At 61.8% G+C, this 17850-nt stretch overlaps 1 protein-coding gene across 4 annotated transcripts in view; it reads left to right on the forward strand.

Annotated features, from left to right (window-relative positions):
• RPH3AL (rabphilin 3A like (without C2 domains)) overlaps nt 1-17850 on the forward strand; it is a 157148-nt gene that overhangs the window by 79058 nt on the left and 60240 nt on the right. For all 4 annotated transcript variants that reach the window (XM_062215729.1, XM_062215732.1, XM_062215731.1 and 1 more), the window contains exons 3-4: nt 841-984; nt 3136-3265. In XM_062215729.1, coding sequence (XP_062071713.1) covers nt 841-984; nt 3136-3265 — 274 coding nt within the window. The remainder of the gene's footprint in view (nt 1-840; nt 985-3135; nt 3266-17850) is intronic.

The raw sequence follows: 17850 nt of genomic DNA on the forward strand, positions 1-17850 counted from the left end.
AGGGATGGAGCTGGCCCAGCCCACCCTGCAGTGTGCCCTTCGGTTCTGCCTGCCCAGAGCTGTCGCCTTGCGAGAGCCCAAGCTTTCATCTCCTCCCCAGGTGCTGCCTGCTGGCCTGGCGCAGCTCAGGACTTTGGGGGAGCCTGAGGAAGTCACCTCCCCGGCTCCAGCTCAGGGCCGCCCGCCCTCCAGGCCTGCAGACAGCATCAGTGTGTTTAAAACCCTGTGCTGGGTGCCGGGCGCTGGCTGCACAGCAGCCACAGGGGCCAGCACTGTCCCTTGTGGGAAGCATGGGTGGGAGAGGTGGGCGCTGTCGGGGATCCTTCCGCCCCTGTGCTGCCTCGGCAGTGCTCACCGGCTGTGGGGGCCTGAAAGAGGGGCTTCCCTGAGAGTGTGACTCTTACACTGAAACCTGGGGCACAGGGGGAGATGTTGATGTTAGATGGAAATCTAACATCAGGGGCAGGGGAAGAGGGTGCTTCCAGGCAGCAGGAAGAGCAGGTGCAAAGGCCCTGGGGTAGAAGGAGCATGACTTACAGAGGGCCAGGCAGGAGGCCAGCGTGGCCTGAATGCAGAGAGTGAGGGGGCGAACAACACGAACAGAAGGGGGAGGGGCGAGCAGGGGACAGGGTCGGGGAGGAAGTCCGCGGATCCCATGCTGGTACATGACGGTGCCGAGGCTGGACATACGCCAGGGCTGGACAGAAGCTCCGAGAACAGGCTCTCAACCCACAGCACAGGGTCCCTGCAGACCGAGCTCAAGAGAACCCGTGTCTGTGGGCCGGGGGCAGGGTTTGCGCTGGGGAGGTCTGTGCACCGACCGTGGCCTTCCCTCCCGAGGCTGCAGACGGGCTGGTCCGTGCATACCTACCAGACGGAGAAGCAGCGGAGGAGCCAGAGCCTCAGCCCGGCCGAGGTGGACGCCGTCCTGCAGGTCATCCAGAGGGCCGAGCGCCTGGACGTCCTGGAGCAGCAGAGAGTCGGGTAAGGGCGGGGCCTGCCGCTGGCGCCGGGGGCCCTGGTGCGTGGGTCACCCCGGGAGTGAGTCAGGTCCCCCTGCCTCTGCCCAGGCCCCCCTGCAGTGCAGGCCCAGACCCTGCCCTCAGAGCACCTGCCGAAACGTGTGCTGTGTGCTGTGCGCTGCCGGTCAGCGCCGGGCCGGCTGGGAGGGCTGCACGCGGAGGCCCAGGCTGCGGCAGGTGCGCCTCCAGCTTGGTCCCCGCCCCTCCCTGGCCTCTGGTGTCCAGAGCCCGGCCGGCTCAGCCTCCCCTCGTTTCCGTTGTGTCTTGTTTTGTTGCACAAGCAGTGGCTGTTGCCTAGGAAATCTGAGAAACACTGAGAAGCACAGCCGGGAAGCATGAGTGCGGCGCCTCGGGCGGAGCTGGCTCAGCTCTGGCCGCCTTTGCCTTTCTCTGTCGAGGAGTCCTTGTTTTCAGAAAATCAGACCCCGTGGAAACCCCGGAACACGAGTGAGCTGTGGCCGCGCAGACCCGGTGGTCTCCGTTCAGTGCAGGCATGCGCATGCCGCCTGCCTGGGAGATGCCAGAGGGCGTCCCTGGGCCTGGCCCAGGAGGGCGTGCATGGAGCGGCCAGGGGTTTTCTCGGTGGGCTCCAGGATGCCCCGGTAGCTTCTGGAGCTGCTGTCCAGGGCTCTCCGTGCTGCCTTCTGCACTCGCCCTTGCAGCCCCGCCCGCCGGCGCCAGGTGTGGCAGGAGCTGGAAGGCAGTGCCTCCTGGTCATTCAGACAGAGCAGGACGTCCATGGGTCCGATGAGATGTGAAGGCACAGGGCTGGCCTGACGGGGTCCCGAGGACAAGGGGGTCAGGCAGGGCTGGGGCGGGTTTGTTCCCGGCCCTGAGGGCACCCTCGTGGCCCAGCCTGCTGTCCCTCATGGCTTCGGGGAACCTGGGCGGGCTGGGCCTTCCAGGAGCTGTGTGCCCCTGGTAGGTGACTTCACAGCTCTGAGCCCCCGGCTTCCTGTCTTTACCATGGGGAGGCGGCATCCTTCCCGCCAGGCCGTGATGGACAGAGATCTGGGTGCCAGCCCGTACTGTCCCCATGGGGAGATGGCGTCCACGTACTGGGTGCTGGCCCCATGGGGAGGCGGCGTCCTTCCCACCAGGCCATGACGGGCAGAGGTCTGGGTGCTGGCCTGTACCGTCCCCTTCATTCGAGAACTTTCATCAGGCGTCCACTGGGTACCAGAGGTACAGTCGCCAACAAGCAGAGCAGTTTCCTGGAGATGCTCGTGTCTTCTCCGGGCCGTCCTGGCATGGGGATAACAGCAGGGCAGGGGCCGTGGGGCCTGAGGAGAGGCCCCACCACAGGTCCGGGGAGGAGCTGCTTCCCTCCCGCCCCTCTGCTCCCTGCTCACCTGGAGCCGCTGTCCTCTTGGGCCTCTGCCCGCCCCGCCCGCCTCCTCCCTCCTGGACTCCAGCAGCATCTCCCCTCCCTGTCTCCATTATCCTCGCTTCCCGCAGAAGCCAGGGTGAACTTGAAAAAAAAAAAAAAAAAGATTTATTTTTATTTATTTGAAAGGCAGAGTTGGTGGTGATTAGGGGGAAGGGAGAGAGAGAGAGAGAGGAGTGAGAGAGACAGAGAGACAGAGGCCTTCCATCCACTGGTTCATTCTCCAGTGCTGGATCAGAGGCAGAGCAGCCGGACTCGGCCTGGCGCCCGTCTGCGATGCCGGCGTCTCAGGAGGGGGCTCACCCGCTGCGCCAAAGCACAGCTGCAGACCCCTCGTGATGTGGCCTGGCTCACCCTCCAGCCTCCTCAAGCCAGGGTCCCCCACTCCATGCCCTTACTCATCCCGAGCCTGCACGGCTGCCCCCGGGGTGTCCCGCCCTCCGTCTAGCTCTCTGCAACACGCCTGCCTGTGGATTCCCCCCATCGTGGGCGCAGGGCCCTGCCTGCCTCTGCCTTGTTGGCTGTAGGTCTCGGGCCTGGAGCCTCTCAGGTGCTCAGTTAGTTGCTGATGAGAGACTGACGAGAGGAGGACTCAGCCAGAGGAAGGGGCGGGCGAGAAAGAGTACCCTGGGTGAGGGAGCAGTGTGCGTGTGGGCGCCAGGTCCAGCAGGGGTTGGGCCGGGAGCCCGAAGCACATGGCGTCTGACCCTGCGTCCCCCGCTGCAGGAGGCTGGTGGAGCGGCTGGAGACCATGCGGCGGAACGCGCTAGGGAACGGCCTGTCCCAGTGCCGGCTCTGCGGGGAGGTGCTGGGCTTCCTGGGCAGCTCCTCCGTGTTCTGCCAAGACTGCAGGAAGGTAAGGCCCTGGCCGGCCCGCAGCCTCTGCCGGAGGAGGGAGGGAGTGTGTGTGCGCGCATATGTATGTGTGCATGCGTGTGTGTGTGCACGCATGTGCGCATGTGCAGTGGGAGCCTCTGCTCCCTGGCAAGGAGGGACCAGGGCCTGAGGATCAGGTGGCCTGGCTTCTACGGCCAGCTCGGGGGAGTCGACCTTTGGGCCTCACGGCCTGGGTGTGGATCCCGGCCCTTCCTTGAGCCCCGTGTCCTCAGAAAACCTGTGTGGCATCTCCAGCCTTGTCATCCTCGTGGTAAAACAGGGTGAGTCGTGGGCCGGCGCCATGGCTCACTTGGCTAATCTTCCACCTGCGGCGCCGGCACCCTGGGTTCTAATCCTAGTTGGCCCAGTTGCTCCTCTTCCAGTCCAGCTCTCTGCTGTGGCCCAGGAAGGCAGTGGAGGATGGCCCAAGTGCTTGGGCCCTGCACCCACATGGGAGACCAGGAAAAGCACCTGGCTCCTGGCTTTGGATCGGTGCAGCGCCGACTGTAGCAGCCACGGGAGTGAACCAACAGAAGGAAGTTTCTCTCTGTCTCTCTCTGTCTCTAACTCTTTCTCTGTGTCTCTCTCTCTCACTGTCTAACTCTGCCTGGCAAAAAATAAAAAAATAAAAATAAAAGGGTGAGTCGTAACAGGTGCCTCGGAATGCTGTGACAATTGAGTGTTAGGAGGTCACGTTCGTCCTCACTGGGTAGGTGCTGGTTCCCATGGCCCGTCCCAGTGCGTGCCAGGGCTGCACTTGCTGCTCCCTCGTTCTCTCTTGATCCCTGGCCGCTCAGGGGAAAGCAGATTTTCTCCTTAGAGTGAATTGTCCCAAGCCGGGAATTGTCTCCTGTTGCATCCAAGACTTTTTTAATGTCACTTTGATTCCTCTGGAGTTGTCACTTGCCTTTCTTTCTCTCACTGCCCAAAGAGTAGTCTGCCTCTCGGCACTCCACATCACTGGGCACCTCGCTTCCCCGCTGCTGCCCGTGGAGCCCACATTTCTCCTTCCTGCCAGAGACTCTGCTTTTATCAGCTTTTCATCACCACAGCGGAAACGCCTGACTTCACTAAGAAGAGGGGTTTCTTTTTTTTTTTAAGATTTATTTATTTATTTATTTGACAGGTAGAGTTACAGACAGTGAGAGAGAGAGAGAGAGACAGACAGAAAGGTCTTCCTCCTGTTGGTTCACTCCCCAAATGGCTGCTACGGCCGGTGCTGTGCCAATCTGAAGCCAGGAGCCAGGTGCTTCCTCCGGGTCTCCCATGCGGGTGCAGGGACCCAAGCACTTGGGCCATCCTCTGCTGCCCTCCGGGGCCACAGCAGAGAGCTGGACTGGAAGAGGAGCAACCAGGACTAGAACCAGCACCCATATGGGATGCCGGCACTGCAGGCAGAGGGTTAACCTAGTGTGCCATGGCACTGGCCCCAGAAGAGGGGTTTCTTTAGCTCACGGTTCTGAGGTTCAAGGGCATGGCATTGGCTCGGTGCTGGTGACAGCCTTCTCGCCGGCAGAGTCCCAGGTGCTGCAGGGGGGTGCATCTGTGTCTGTGTGTCCAGGATGCAGCCACATGGTAACACCTTGCCACCTCTGAACACCATGGTCGGTTCAGTTTCCACCCTCTTAATGCCGTCAGTACCACTGGGGGTCAACTCCTGCGTGGGTGTGGGGAGACAGACCACACGCAAACCACAGCGCCCTTCCAGGTCCCTGTTGCTGCTGTGCTATTCCCTAGTTATGCAGATCCCAGCCTGCACTCGGTGCTCACATCTGTTTGTGATCGGTGCTACTGTTTGTGGCTCCCCAGGTTGGAGACATGTCCCCGAAAATCTACATCTTCTGCTCCTTTGCTTTCATCCTGGATTTTTAAAAAAGATTTATTTATTTATTTAAGAGTCAGAGTTATACAGAGAGAGGAGAGGCAGGGAGGGAGGGAGGGAGAGAGAGAGAGAGAGAGGTCTTCCATCTGATGGTTCACTCCCCAATTGGCCGCAATGGCCAGAGCTGCGCCAATCTGAAGCCAGGAGCCAGGAGCTTCTTCCAGATCTCCCATGTGGGTTCAGGGGCCCAAGGACTTGGGCCATCCTCTACTGCTTTCCCAGGCCATAGCAGAGAGCTGAATTGGAAGTGGAGCAGCAGGATCTCGAACCAGTGCCCATATGGGATGCTGATGCTTCAGGCCAGAGCGTTAACCCACTGCGCCAAAGCGCTGGCTCCAGATTTTTTTCTTTTTAAGATTTATTTGAAAGGCAGAGTTACAGGGAAAAGGAGAGACAGCGATCTTCTACCTGCTGGTTCACTCCCCAGATGGCTGCAACAGCCACAGCTGGGCTAGGCCAAAGTCAGGAGCCAGGCACTTTATCTGGGTCTCCCACGTTGTTGGTAGGAGCCCAGGCTCTTGGGCTGTCTTCTACTGCTCCTCCCAAGCCACCAGCAGGGAGCTGGGTGGAAGTGGAGCAACCTGGGCTTGAGCAGGTGCCCACGTGGGATGCTGGCGCCCTGTTCTGGCTTTGCTGAAACCTGTCGTCAGGTCGCCACCACTTGTCTGTCACTGCTTTAAGCCTGGAGTTGTGGCAAACGTGACAGAGAAAGAAACTTCTCTCTTGAGATGACAGTGGGTGAGCAAACTAAGAAGCAAGCAACGATCAAATAACTCGGTTTCTGGGAGGAAATCACAGCTAAGAGGGGGGAGGCCAATGAGACCAACGTGGCTTGGAACACAGGGGCTGCAGGCGAGCTTGGCCAGGGCCTTCAGTGGCCCTGGAAAACTGCTCACAGGAAGGCCATGAGGCCAGTTAGGGAGTGAGGAAGCCGAGATTCTGGCTACGCTCTCCCCCGGCTCCGTCCCGGGCTGAGCTGGGCTGAGGAAGTGCACGGGAAGGCAGGACCTGATGGGGGTGTGGGTGCCAGCAGGTGCTGCTCTTCACAGGCCCAAGACCGAAGGGACTGGGGACGGTCCTGCTCCCAGGGGATGATGGTTCATGACATGAGCCTGGGAGCCGTGTCCTCCTCTTGCCCCTCATGCCCCTGGGGCTGCAAATACCCCAGGGCAGTGGGCCCTGAAAGCAGGGCCGAGTCGTCTCTCCGCTCCTGCAGAAGCCCGTGGCCTCTGCGGGGAGGCTCACTGCCGCCCTGGCAGCTGAGGGGTTAACGCCAGCTTGCAGAGCCATTTCCTAGGCAACGCTGGTGCTGGCGCTGGCACTGGCGCCAGCCGGTCCCAGGGGAGGACCTCGGCTGGATGTGGGGGGTGCGGGCGCAGTGCTGCCCTGCTTCCACCCCACCCCACAGCCCCCAGGACAGGGCCGTTTCCATGGGATGTGGCTCCTGTTTGCAGGCTGAAAGCCTGGGCCTGCTGGGGGCGGCAGAGCAGCCTTCTAGGCCCTCGGCAGCCCTGCGCCAGGGAGGGGTGGGAAGAGGGGGCTGTGGGGTGTTCTTCTGTCTTTGAGGACGCCGGCCATTCGTTCGCTCACTGCCCACCAAGGGCCGGCCCCACGTCAGGTGCTGGTGGCCGGGAGTGTGAGAGCTGCAGCCCTTCATCTGCAGGGACAGGACACAGCGAGCACACAGCATGACCTACATTGAAAGAAAATGGGCGCAGTAGGTTAATCCTCCGCCTGCAGCGCCGGCATCCCATATGGGCGCCGGTTCAAGTCCCAGCTGCTCCACTTCTGATCCAGCTCTCTGCTGTCCTGGGAAAGCAGTAAAAGATGGCCCAAGTGCTTGGGCCCCTGCACTGTTGTGGGAAACCCGAAAGAAGCTCCTGGCTCCTGGCTCTCACTCTCTGACTCTGACTCTCAAACAAATGAATAAAATCCTTAAGAAAACAGAGGGCATGGGACCGCCTCTCTGAGTTCAGAGCCAGTGCCGGTGAGGTCTGGGGGGGAGGGTGTTCCAGGCAGAGGGAACAGCGAGCACGGAGGCCCTGAGGCAGAGGCCAGCTGTACGCACGAAGGAACCAGTGAAGACATCTGAGATGAAGGGGCAGGCGTGGGCATGGTCGTGCATGGTAAGGCCGGGGCAGGAGTGGGATTTTACGGCAGTTTTAATGGGAGCCAGTGGAGTGTTTGAAACACAGGTGTGGTGTGATCTGGCTTGTGTTTTAAGTTCTTGTTTGTTTGTTTAATTTATTTGAGAGGCAGAGAGACAGAGCCCCATCTCCTGGTTCACTCCCCCAAATGCCTGCAACAGCCGGGGCTGGGCCAGACCAGAGCCAGAGCTAGAAACCCAGTCTAGTCTCCCGTGTGGGTGGCAGGGACCCGGCGACGTGAGCCATCCCCTGCTGCCTCCCAGGGTGTGCTTTAGCAGGAAACCAGAGTCAGGCGTGGAGCTGGAGCTCCAGCCCAGGCACTCGGACCTGGGACGTGGGTGGCCCAAGCGGTGTCACGATCACCGTGGCCGACACCCGCCTCCGGGCTCGTGTTTTAAGAGGTGTGTCTCATGGACTGCCGGGCTCATGGAGAGAAGGGTGGGAGCCAAGTCGCAGAGCGTCGGTCTCCCCGTGTCTTCTACGGGGGAGATGTAGAGAGGTGAGGAGCGAGGGTCCCAGGAAGGAGACAGAGCCGTGCACTGCTGTGGGCGGGGCGAGAGTCGCTGGGTCCACCCCCACCCCCTGCAGTGGGGTCTGAGCTCCCAGCATGGCCACAGCAGAGTCACCTTGGCTCCCAGCACCTCTGTGTGCTTCATGAGTGAAACGGGCGGCCCTCAACAGAAGGCCTGGGCCGAGGCGAGCACACGGGGTCGCCTGTCGGTCCGCTGCTGCTCCCACTGCACGGGGTTGCTGGAGTGGCCTGGGCCCCGTGTGACCAGGTGCCTGCATCCTGTCGCCATGGTTCAGGAGGCTGGGGGACAGGGAGGCCCCCTCGCTGCTTGTGGGCGGCGGCCACGCCCCTATGATTCCTGGTGGCAGAGGGGAAGCGGATGCTCTTTCCTTTTTTTTTTTTTTTTTTTTTTAAAGATTGATTTCTTTGAAAGGCAGAGGTACAGAGAGAGGAGAGATCTTCCATCCACCGATTCACTTCCCAAATGTCTACAACAGCCAGGTTTGGACCAGGCCAAGGCCAGGAGCCAGGAATCCATCCAAGTCTCCCACCTGGGTGCCGGGGCCCCAACCTTGGAGCATCGTCCTGCCTTCCCAGGTGGATTAGCAGGAACATGGGTCAGAAGCGGGGCAGCCAGGACTGAAACCTGCACTGTGGTGTGAGATGCCGGCATCACAAGCGGTGGCTTAACCCACGGCACCATGACGCCGCCTTGCCCCATGACCTCATTTAACCCCGATCACTTCCTGAACACCCCATCTCTGACTAGTCACCCAGGAGTTGGGGCTCCAGCCTAGGAATTTTGAGGGGCACAGTTCAGTCTGTCATACCCTGTGTTCGCCTGTTAGAGTTCATGTTTTCTTGGTTTAAAATCTGGAGCGCCCACAGGCCCATACTTTCCATAATTTATGGAGAGGCCCCTGGAAGCCCTCAGAGCTCCAGGGTAGCAGCCATCTGAGTCGCCGGGGAGGCCTCTCCATGCTGATACGTGGCTTGTGTAAGCACCGGCACTCAGTCATGCCTGCAGCCTGTTGCGGGCAGATCCTGGCTCAGGAGAAACCCACAGGGCAGTGTCCAGGAGGTGATCAGACAACAATCTTCAGAGTGATGCCCACCGGGACTGGGGCTGGGCATTCCAGGACTGAGAGCAGCCACGAGGGCTCCCTGGAGGAGGTGGCCCCTGTGAGCCTAAGAGCAGAGCCGAAGGCATCGGGGAGGCTGGGACAGTGCAGGCTGAGGCTTGCAGCTGGAAATGGTCGGGAGCTGCGTGCTGTAAGAAGGGGCATGGCCCTTGCGGCTGGACCAGCAGGACCAGCAGACCTTGGAGAGGGGATGGGCGTGCTGCGGCAGCCTCCAGGGCTGACATCCTGGGGTCTTCGGGAAGCTGAGGCCTTCGGGGCACAAGCTGCACTTGGGCAGAGGGTGGGTGGCTGTGCAGGCAGCGGTTGCCTGGGAGCCTGGAGAAGCAGGAGGGCCCGGACATAGCCCCCGCAGGAGCTGATGTCGGGGGCAGGTGGAGAGCGTCATCCATCAGGTCACTCACCGCACAGATAGTGCCTGTCTGCCCGTCTGGCCAGGCGCTGGGGGCGCAGTGAGGAGACACAGACCTGTGCCCCCTGGGTGGGAGGTGCTCCAAGGCGTGCCTGGGTGAGCTCCCTGCGGCGTCCAGAGGCCTCAGCTCTGGGCTTGCCCATTTCTGTCCATTTTCCATCTCTCATCTCTGCCTTCCACCTCCTTGCCATCGGGGTGGGCGGCACCCCGGGATCTGGGGACGCATGTGGGCCTGTGCAGGCTGGAGAGCAGGGGAGCTGGGGAGACCCTGACATGGGAAGTGTCCAGCCCAGGCCTGCTGGCTCCTGGGCACACGGAAGCAACCCACAGCCCCAGGGTAACGAGCTTGCGGTGGAAGGCGCCGTGGGCCTCTTCGTAATTGGGCTGCTGCCCGCCCAGGCCGGTGCCCTCATTATCCCAGGGCCGTCGTGGGGAGGGAGAGGGCCCGGCTGGTTAATTAGAGAGGCCCGGCTCTCCTAATTGTCGAGATCTGAGTCAGCCGCTCGCAGTGTGATTGAGAGTCCGGCTTCACAGGGGACAGGGAGGCTGGGCAGAGCCGGGGGAGGCCCTGCGGAGCCCAGGCTGGCTTCGTCACCGATGGACAGACACGGTCAGGTTCTTTTGTGGTCTCAGCCAAGTGTGGCCGGCGGCGTGGGCGCAGGGGAGGCAGCCTGAGAAACGCTGGTCCTGGCCACGTGCTCTGAGTGCTGGTGGGAAGAGGAGAGGCAGCCTGGCATTCGCTCAAAACCCTGAGGAGAGCAGAGGTGCAGCTCGGTGGGGGGCAGGCCCCACCCCTGGGTGAGCCAGAACCTGCCGGCTCCTCTCACCCACCCGGCTCAGTGGCAGTGTGTCCTGCTGAGTTCTCCCCGAGCCTCAGTTGCCCTCTCTGTTCCGCGTCTGGAGCTGGGGGCCGCTGAGCTTTGGGGGTCCTGGCCGCACCCGCTCTGCAGACAGCTCGTCCTGGAGGCAGAGGCACGGGGAGCCCTCGCTTCTCCAGGAGTGCGCCGTGTGTTGCGGGCGTCCCCGGACGTCCCTTGGCCTGATTCAGACGTGGAGGGCTTGTGTTTGTGCCTCTTTACCAAGACAGATTTTTTTTTCATGCAGCTACCAAGGTTCCTAAATTCCTGGGAAAAAGCATTTAATCTGCCTGCCCTGTGGGGCACGTGCCGCAAGGCTGGCGCTGTCGGGAGCGTGGGGTTGGCCGGCCTGCCGTGCTCAGCAGTGAGGGGCAGGACGCCGCCATCCGGGTGTCTGCAGCGCGCTCCTCTTCCCTTGACGAATGCAGAAAGGAGGAGCCAGCGCCGCGCGGCTCAGAGCCCGTTCCTTCGCCCTGCATGCCAGTCGCGTGCACTGCCCTTCGGTTCAGGATCTTCCGGACTCAGGGGCCCCCTGGCAGCCAGGCCCAAGCTTCTTGGACAGAGACCCAAGTGACCACCCCCTGGGTCAGGCCCACAGGTCTCGAGACAGCTTGCTCGGCTGCCTTCCACGCCGGACCTTGAGGCTGAAGAGCAGCCCCTGGGCAGCGGACAGCACGGGGCAGCGTGAGAAGCTGGAAGGCAGGGAGCCGGGCGGGCACCTGCCCAGGCAGGGAGGCCTCATTGCAGGGCAGGCTGCTGTTGGAGCCAGGCCTGGGCGGGTGGGTGACAGGTGCTAGGGAGGGCGTGGCGGGGGAGGCCCAGCTCTGCCGAGGGATACAGCCGTGGGAGCGGCAGAAGCAGGCTTGGGGGAGGAGGAGACACGCAGGGAGAGGGGCCGGTGTAAGGGAAGCGTGAGGAAGGACCGTGGGGTTTCGTCCTACAGGCAGCAGAGCGCTCAGGGGTGCAGTGACAGTCACGTGGGTCTTTGGGGAGGTTGGGTCTAGACACAGAGCTGGAAAACAGGACGAGAGCGTACCCATACTGGATTATCCACTTAGCTGTAAGCAGGGCCTCAAGTAAGGCAGGAACGACCAGACGGGACTCAAAGGATGGTTCCCAGTGAGCAATGGACAGAAGCTGCCCGAGATGGGAGAGCTTGCCCCGCCACCGCCACCTTAAGCAGCAGAGCCACCCGGGGAGGTCACAAGCCACCTTGCAGGTGGGGAAACTGAGGCTGCGTGGAGGTCAGGAGTGGGTCTCACCCCTGGGCTGCACTTGTGCACTGGCCTGACGTGAGAGCTGGGCTGAGGGGCTCGTGGGGACCATTGCTGTAGCAGAGCTGGGGGTCCAGGGAAGGGTCCCAGGCCTGGCAGTCAGAGGGGCTGGGAGCGAGGTCAGCAGCCCAGCGAGGGAGCTCATGAGGATGACCGAAGTGACATGGGGCCACAGGCATCTTGGTGGAGGAGGTGCCCAGCAGGTGGGCTGTGCTGGGAGCATGGGGTGGAGGTGGCTGGCCACTCCCCTTGAGCCTTCCCCAATGGGCTGCTGGGAGACCTTCTGGGAGGGGGGGGAGGGGAGGCAGGTGCCACACTGCCCTCCCAGATGGACACAGGCTGCCCCAGGTTCAGCCACCAAGGCCTTCGGGCTTTCAGGCTGCCCACTGACCTCATCCCAAGTTGAGCTTTCCCCTGAGCCCCAGCCCTGCCCTGGGCCCTCCACCCGGACTCTGACGGTGATTCCAGAATCGGCAGCTGCTGTCCCCTCCCCAGCCTCAGTGACCTCGTCTCCTGTGCCGGAACGAGAGCCGGCCAGCACGTGGCCAGGGAGCGGCGATTGTTTTTGTGAAACCTGTCGGCTCCAAAGGGTTTCACATTAGCAAAAGGTTGGGGGGAAAGAAACAAAAGGAGCGCAGCATCTCTGACGCTGAGGGTGACGTCTGCCAGTCTCAGCGTCCTAAGGAGTTCCTGGGCCCGCCACGCCTGCTCCTGTGCTGGCCACGGCACTGCCACGGGGTCCAGGATTGAGGACCAGGAACCCCAAGTGTTTACCTTTGCCCTGGGCCACACACATGCCTGCTCCTGGTGCCAGGGTCCGTGGGATGGGCCCGGGGGTGGAAGAATTTTGTGAGCTGGCACCCCCTGATGCTCTGTATTCTCTGTCTGGGATGTGGGAACGCCGCCTAGACCATCGCAGACAGGTTTAGGGCTGGGACTCGGGCCATCTGGCTCCTCAGGGCTCGGGGCTGCTGCTTCCTCCAGATTCTCCGCGGCCTGGGAGTTGGGACTAACAGCGCGGCTGTGAGGATTGACAGGAGTGAAGTGTGCCCCTGTTCTTGGGAACAGTGGCCGGCACGTCACTGTTGGATGGTGACAAAAGCTGTCCAGGGCAGCGCCTGCCTGTACCTTCCGTCTTGCTCTGTGCTCATAGAGATGCAATATGCTCCTACTCTCTGATTTCCTTTTTGCCATTTTTTAAAAGATTTATTATTTTATTTATTTGAAAGAGCTACAGAGAGAGGTAGAGACAGAGAGAGGTAGAGAGAGAGAGAGAGGTCTTCCATCCGCTGGTTCACTCCCCAGATGGCTGCAACGGCCAGAGCTGAGCCGGTCCCAAGCCAGGAGCCAGGAGCTTCCTCTGGGTCTCCCACATGGGTGCAGGGGCCCAAGGTCTTGGGCCATCTTCTACTGCTTTCCCAGGCCATAGCAGAGAGCTGGATCAGAAGAAGAGCAGCCAGGACTAGAACCGGTGCCCATATGGGATGCAGGCACTTCAGGCCAGGGAGTTAACCCGCTGTGCCACAGCACCAGCCCCATTTTTGTCATTTTTTAAAGATTTATTTTATTTATTTGAAATACAGAGTTACAGAGAGAGGTAGAGACAGAGAGAGAGGTCTTCCATCCGCTGGTTCACTCCCCCAGATGGCTGCAATGGCCGGAGCTGCGCTAATCCGAAGCCAGGAGTCAGGATCTTCTCCTACATGGAACTTTCAGGTCTTCCACATGGGTGCATGGGCCCAAGGACTTGGGCTATTTTCTACTGCTTTCCCAGGCCACAGCAGAGAGCTGGATAAGAAATGGAGCAGCCGGGACTCGACCCGGCGCCCATATGGGATGGCAGCACTGCAGGTGGCGGCTTTACCACTATGCCACAGCACCAGCCCCTTTGTCATTTTTTTTTAACTTACTTACATGTGAAAGCCGTTCTCCCGGGTCTGTCCATGTAAACCTGGTGCTGTTTTTAGGAGCTGTGGAATGTCAGGGGGTTTCTCACCCTTCCCTGGAGCCCGCCTTCCCCCAGGCTGCCCACACACCCTGTTGGGAGAAGGACTGAGGCAGCGCCAAGGCCAGCCGCTTGCCTGGGTCTCAGTGTCCCCTGGGGGCCACGGTCCTGCTGCAGTTTGGCTCCGGCCGCTTTCCTGTGCCCGTCGCTCCCCCTGCCACCCACATGTCGGAAATCCAGCTGAAGGCACGGCTCCAGGTCCTTCTCCGGAAAGCTCTTTGGTCCTGGAATAACCCAGAGGGCGGGTGGGGGGCTGGGGGCAGTGTTGTGTGAGTCCCCAGATGAAATGCTTGGCCACTGCAGCTCTTCCTGGCCTGCTCCCCTTGTGCCTGTGGGAGTCAGGGGACCCATCCCGGCCCCAGCTCTGCACTGAGCTCTCCGTGACCTCAGATAAAACCCTTTCCCCTCTCCAGGCCTTCTCACGAGAGGAAAGGGTTCAATGAGCAACTCTTGGGCCCTCGTGGTGGTTTCCTGCTCGGTTTGCTACCGTCTCACAGCCAGGGCGTTGCTTCCCGGTGCCCTTTGGCTCGGGCTGTGACTGACCCCTGACCCTCCAAGCTGGTGTGGGGGTCGCAGTGTTCCTGAGATGCCCCTCTGCCTCTGACTTTCTGCGCTGTCATGTGTCCCGCGAGTTCTCCCAGGGCAGGTGGGGGAAGGGGCGTTTATACCCATTGCCCAGAAGGAGAAACTGAGACCCAGAGGTGACTTCAGTCCTGGCAGCACACCCTTCAGCCTAACCTTCCTGGGAAGAGAGAGCTGCCACTTGCAGGAAGGCGGTGTCTGGAGCCAGCTTGCAGGTGGACTGCCGAGGCCGGTGGCTAAGTGTCCCCAGCGCTGGGGATCCTGGGGCTGGGCATCCACAGTGGGATGCTGCCCAGCCCGAGGCTCTGGGAGGCGGTGCGCCTACATCTGTCGCACCCTGGAAGGGCCTGCACCGTGGCTGGACACACAGGAGGTCTGTGAACGTTTGTGGTTGCCAAGTCACGGAGCAGAGCGACCCCGAGGCGAGCCCCTCACTGAGGAAAGCCTTAGGTCTGGGTGTCAGGGACACTGGCCAGGGCTCTGTGGGCTGTCCGGCCTGTCCTGTAGTGACTTCTCCCCTGAGGACACCTGCCTCCCCCCTCCCCGCTGCCACCCGCGCCGCTGGAGCTCAGCGGCTGCCTCCCCTGGGGCTGGACACAGCCGCTTCCAGAGCCCCCCACCCCCACCCCCACCCCGCAGCAGGAAGCCTCGCTGGCAGACCTGCTTAGCAGCTGTTACAGGAACGGTAATTGTGTGCAGCCTCTTGTCCGCTGTTGTGGTAAATAACAGATAATGACATTTCCAGTCTGTGGTGTGGCTCGGCGCCACGCACCTTGCCAGCTGCGCCCCACAGGCCCCGGGGCCTCGCTGCCCTCCCCACCACCTGCTCTGCCGCAGCGTGTCCCCCGGCTGTTTGCTGATCCCTGACCTCGGCTTGTCCTGGGTCCCCGTGGGAGAGCCCCAGGCAGCTGTCCTGCTGAGCGGGAGCCCAGGGAGGAGGAGAAGCCGGATCCCCACCCCCACCCCAGCTCCTTTAAGCCCAGGCCTCAAAACCAAGAATCAGGCCTTGGGTGCAGCGGTCGAGGCCCCGCTGTGGACGCCTGGGTCCCACATTGGAGTGAGTGCCCAGCTCCACTTCCTGATCCGGCTTCCTGCTGAGGTGCACCCTAGCACACAGCGGTGATGGCCGCCCGTGAGGGAGACCGGCTGGAGCTCCTGGCTCCTGGCTTAGTCTGGCCCAGCCCTGGCTCTTGGGGGATGAGGCAGCAAACTGAAGATATTTCTCTCTCTCCCTCCCTCTCTCCCTCTCTCTCTCCCTCCCTCCCTCCCTCTCTCCTTCTCCCTCTCCCTCTCCCCCTCCCTCTCCCCTCCCCCTCCCAAATAAAAACAAGTGAATGAAGGAAAGCAGCAAGCATCTCAGGGTTCTTTGGGCCCCTCCTCTCCAGACTCTTGCCTCACCCCTGGTGCTCCCTGCTCTGGTGGGAGAGAGCTTTTTCCCAGGGGTACAAATGGAGAAACTGAGGCTGAGAGGGGCTGTGACCTGCCAGGCCTCCCAGAGACCCCGCTGCCAGGAGCCCCACCAGGCACAGACAGGAGCAGAGTTGGCGCCCTCCAGGAACCGAAGCTGAGGCCTGGCGCGCTGGCCCGGGCGTGGAGGTGGGGCTGCTGAGCCATCGCACGGCCCCCGCCAGGCATCTGCCCACAGGAGGGGTTTCGATTGCTCTCCAGCTCCTCCTCACTCCTCTTACTCATCTCGCTCAGGCGGCCGTCCCTGGCTGTCTCCCCCAGCCCTGTGCAGGCAGCACCTGGTCCCGTCCCTGCCCCCATGCACAGGCCCACAGCGCCCTGCAGGCTCCCTCAGACCTGTGCTCTGCACCAAGGCGACTGCATGGGGCCCTCTGAACACCCTGCCCAGCGCCCTCAGGTGGGCGCCCGGAGTGAGACCGAGGTGTCCTGCCTCCTGTTTGAGTGTCCATCATCAGACCTGCCGGCTTCTGTGGACCCTCCTCTGAGGTTCTGATCCAAAAGTCCTTCTCTGTCCCTTTTATCACCCCAGCTCCTGCAGAAACCTCACTGCCCCCACTCCCCCCATGTCATTGTGGCCACAGTGGTTCAGGCCCACCCCAGTTCCTCGTGCCTGGACAGGGCATGCCCAGGACCAGAAGGAGTGACCAGAGGCAGGGGCCTCCCCGGCCAGCCTGGCAGCTTCCTGTCTGACCTGATTCCCTGGGCAGACACGCACACAGCGAGACAGGAGCGCAGAGGTGAGCCACAGCCGTGTCCGAGCCGTGGTTTCGTGCTGTGCGCTCTGTGAATACCAATAATGAACAGCAGCCGCTGCCGCCTTCGCCAGCCCTCCCCTGCTCCCAGGACGCAGCGGCAGCCGGTTGCTCAGAAGCACAGGGCACGGAGGAGGTGTTTAGAGCGAGCCCTTGGGGCTGGCGTTGTGGCATAGCAGGTGAAGCTGCCGCCTGTGATACTGGCCTCCCATATGGGTGCTGGTTCAAGTCCCGGATGTTCCACTTCCAGTCCAGCTCCCTACTGACGCACCTGGGAAAACAGTGGAAGATGGCCCAAGTGGGTGGACCCCTGCACCCGTGTGGGAGACCTGGAAGCAGCTCCTGGCTCCTGGCTTTGGATCGGCACAGCTCCGATCATTTGGGAGTAAAGCAGCAGATGGAGGGTCTCTCTCTCTCTCTGTCTCTGTCTCTGTCTCTTTCTCTCTCTCCCTGTAACTCTTTCAAAGAAAGAAATCTTAAATAAATTAAAAAAAAAAAAAAAGAAGAAGAAGCAAGCCTGAAATCAGCAGGAAACTTGCTTTTAGCTGGGAGAGGCAGCCGGGGCAGGGGAGCTGGCACAGACCTGGGGTGTCCCGGTGGCTCCTCCAGTGGAGAAGAAAGGCCTGCCCAGTGGTGGCTGTGCAGCCCTGGGGTGGACTGGACAGAGAGGGGAGCCCCAGCCTGGCTGGGTAGTTTCTCCCGGCCGCGGCAGCCAGGCGAGCAGAGGGCATCAGGCTCCCTGGCAGGGCAGTGGGTGGAAGCATGGAGAGCCTGTCTCAGCCCGGGCAGTAGACAGCTGAGCTCCCCGAGGCCGTGCGTCCCAGGGCCCTGGGGCCTCTGTGTTGGCTAGTAGTTGGGGCAGAGGCTGGCTGTGTTGGCCTTGGCCTCATCTAATGAATGAGAGGAGGGGCCTGGCTGTGCCTCCCCCTCAGACACTGCGGGACCTGACCAGGGCCGCAAGCGCCCACAGTGGAGGCTCAGGGAGAGTTGCCCACAGCGTCAGATCCCTTGGTTACCAGACCGTATCAGAGTCCTTATGCAGTGCCTGTGAACACCACGCGAGGTTCTGCAGGTGCCGGCTCGTGTGGAGCCTGGGGTGGCATCGGTCCCACGGAGTGCGTAAATGTTGATGGCGCGACGGCTAACCACGTTCCAGGCACTCACTGCTGCCGGCCAGCGGGGCAGGGTCCATGCCTTCCGTCTGTGGCAGCAACGCCATTTCCAGCCCCTCCCTGCCGGCCCCCCAGGCGAAGCCCCACTGATGCTGTCCCAGGAACCTCATCCAGGGATGGATCTGAGGGGTCAGTGGCCTGGTGACGCCGGCAGGGCGGGGTGGGGGGGGCGTGGGCCTGACTTTTCACTTGGCCACAGCCCCCAAGGGAGCACGTCCCGCCTCCTGCCTGGCCGAGCCTCCAGCAGAAATGCAGGTCTGATCACAGAACCCGGCGGGCCGTGATTTCCCGCCGTGTCCAGCTTCCTTTGAACAGGAATCCTGCCCATGGGTTTACCTGGCCCCGCCTAGTTGGCGCCACCCCTG

The sequence above is a fragment of the Lepus europaeus genome, chromosome 18, assembly GCF_033115175.1.
Source record: "Lepus europaeus isolate LE1 chromosome 18, mLepTim1.pri, whole genome shotgun sequence".
In the NCBI taxonomy this organism is placed as follows: Eukaryota; Metazoa; Chordata; class Mammalia; order Lagomorpha; family Leporidae; genus Lepus; species Lepus europaeus.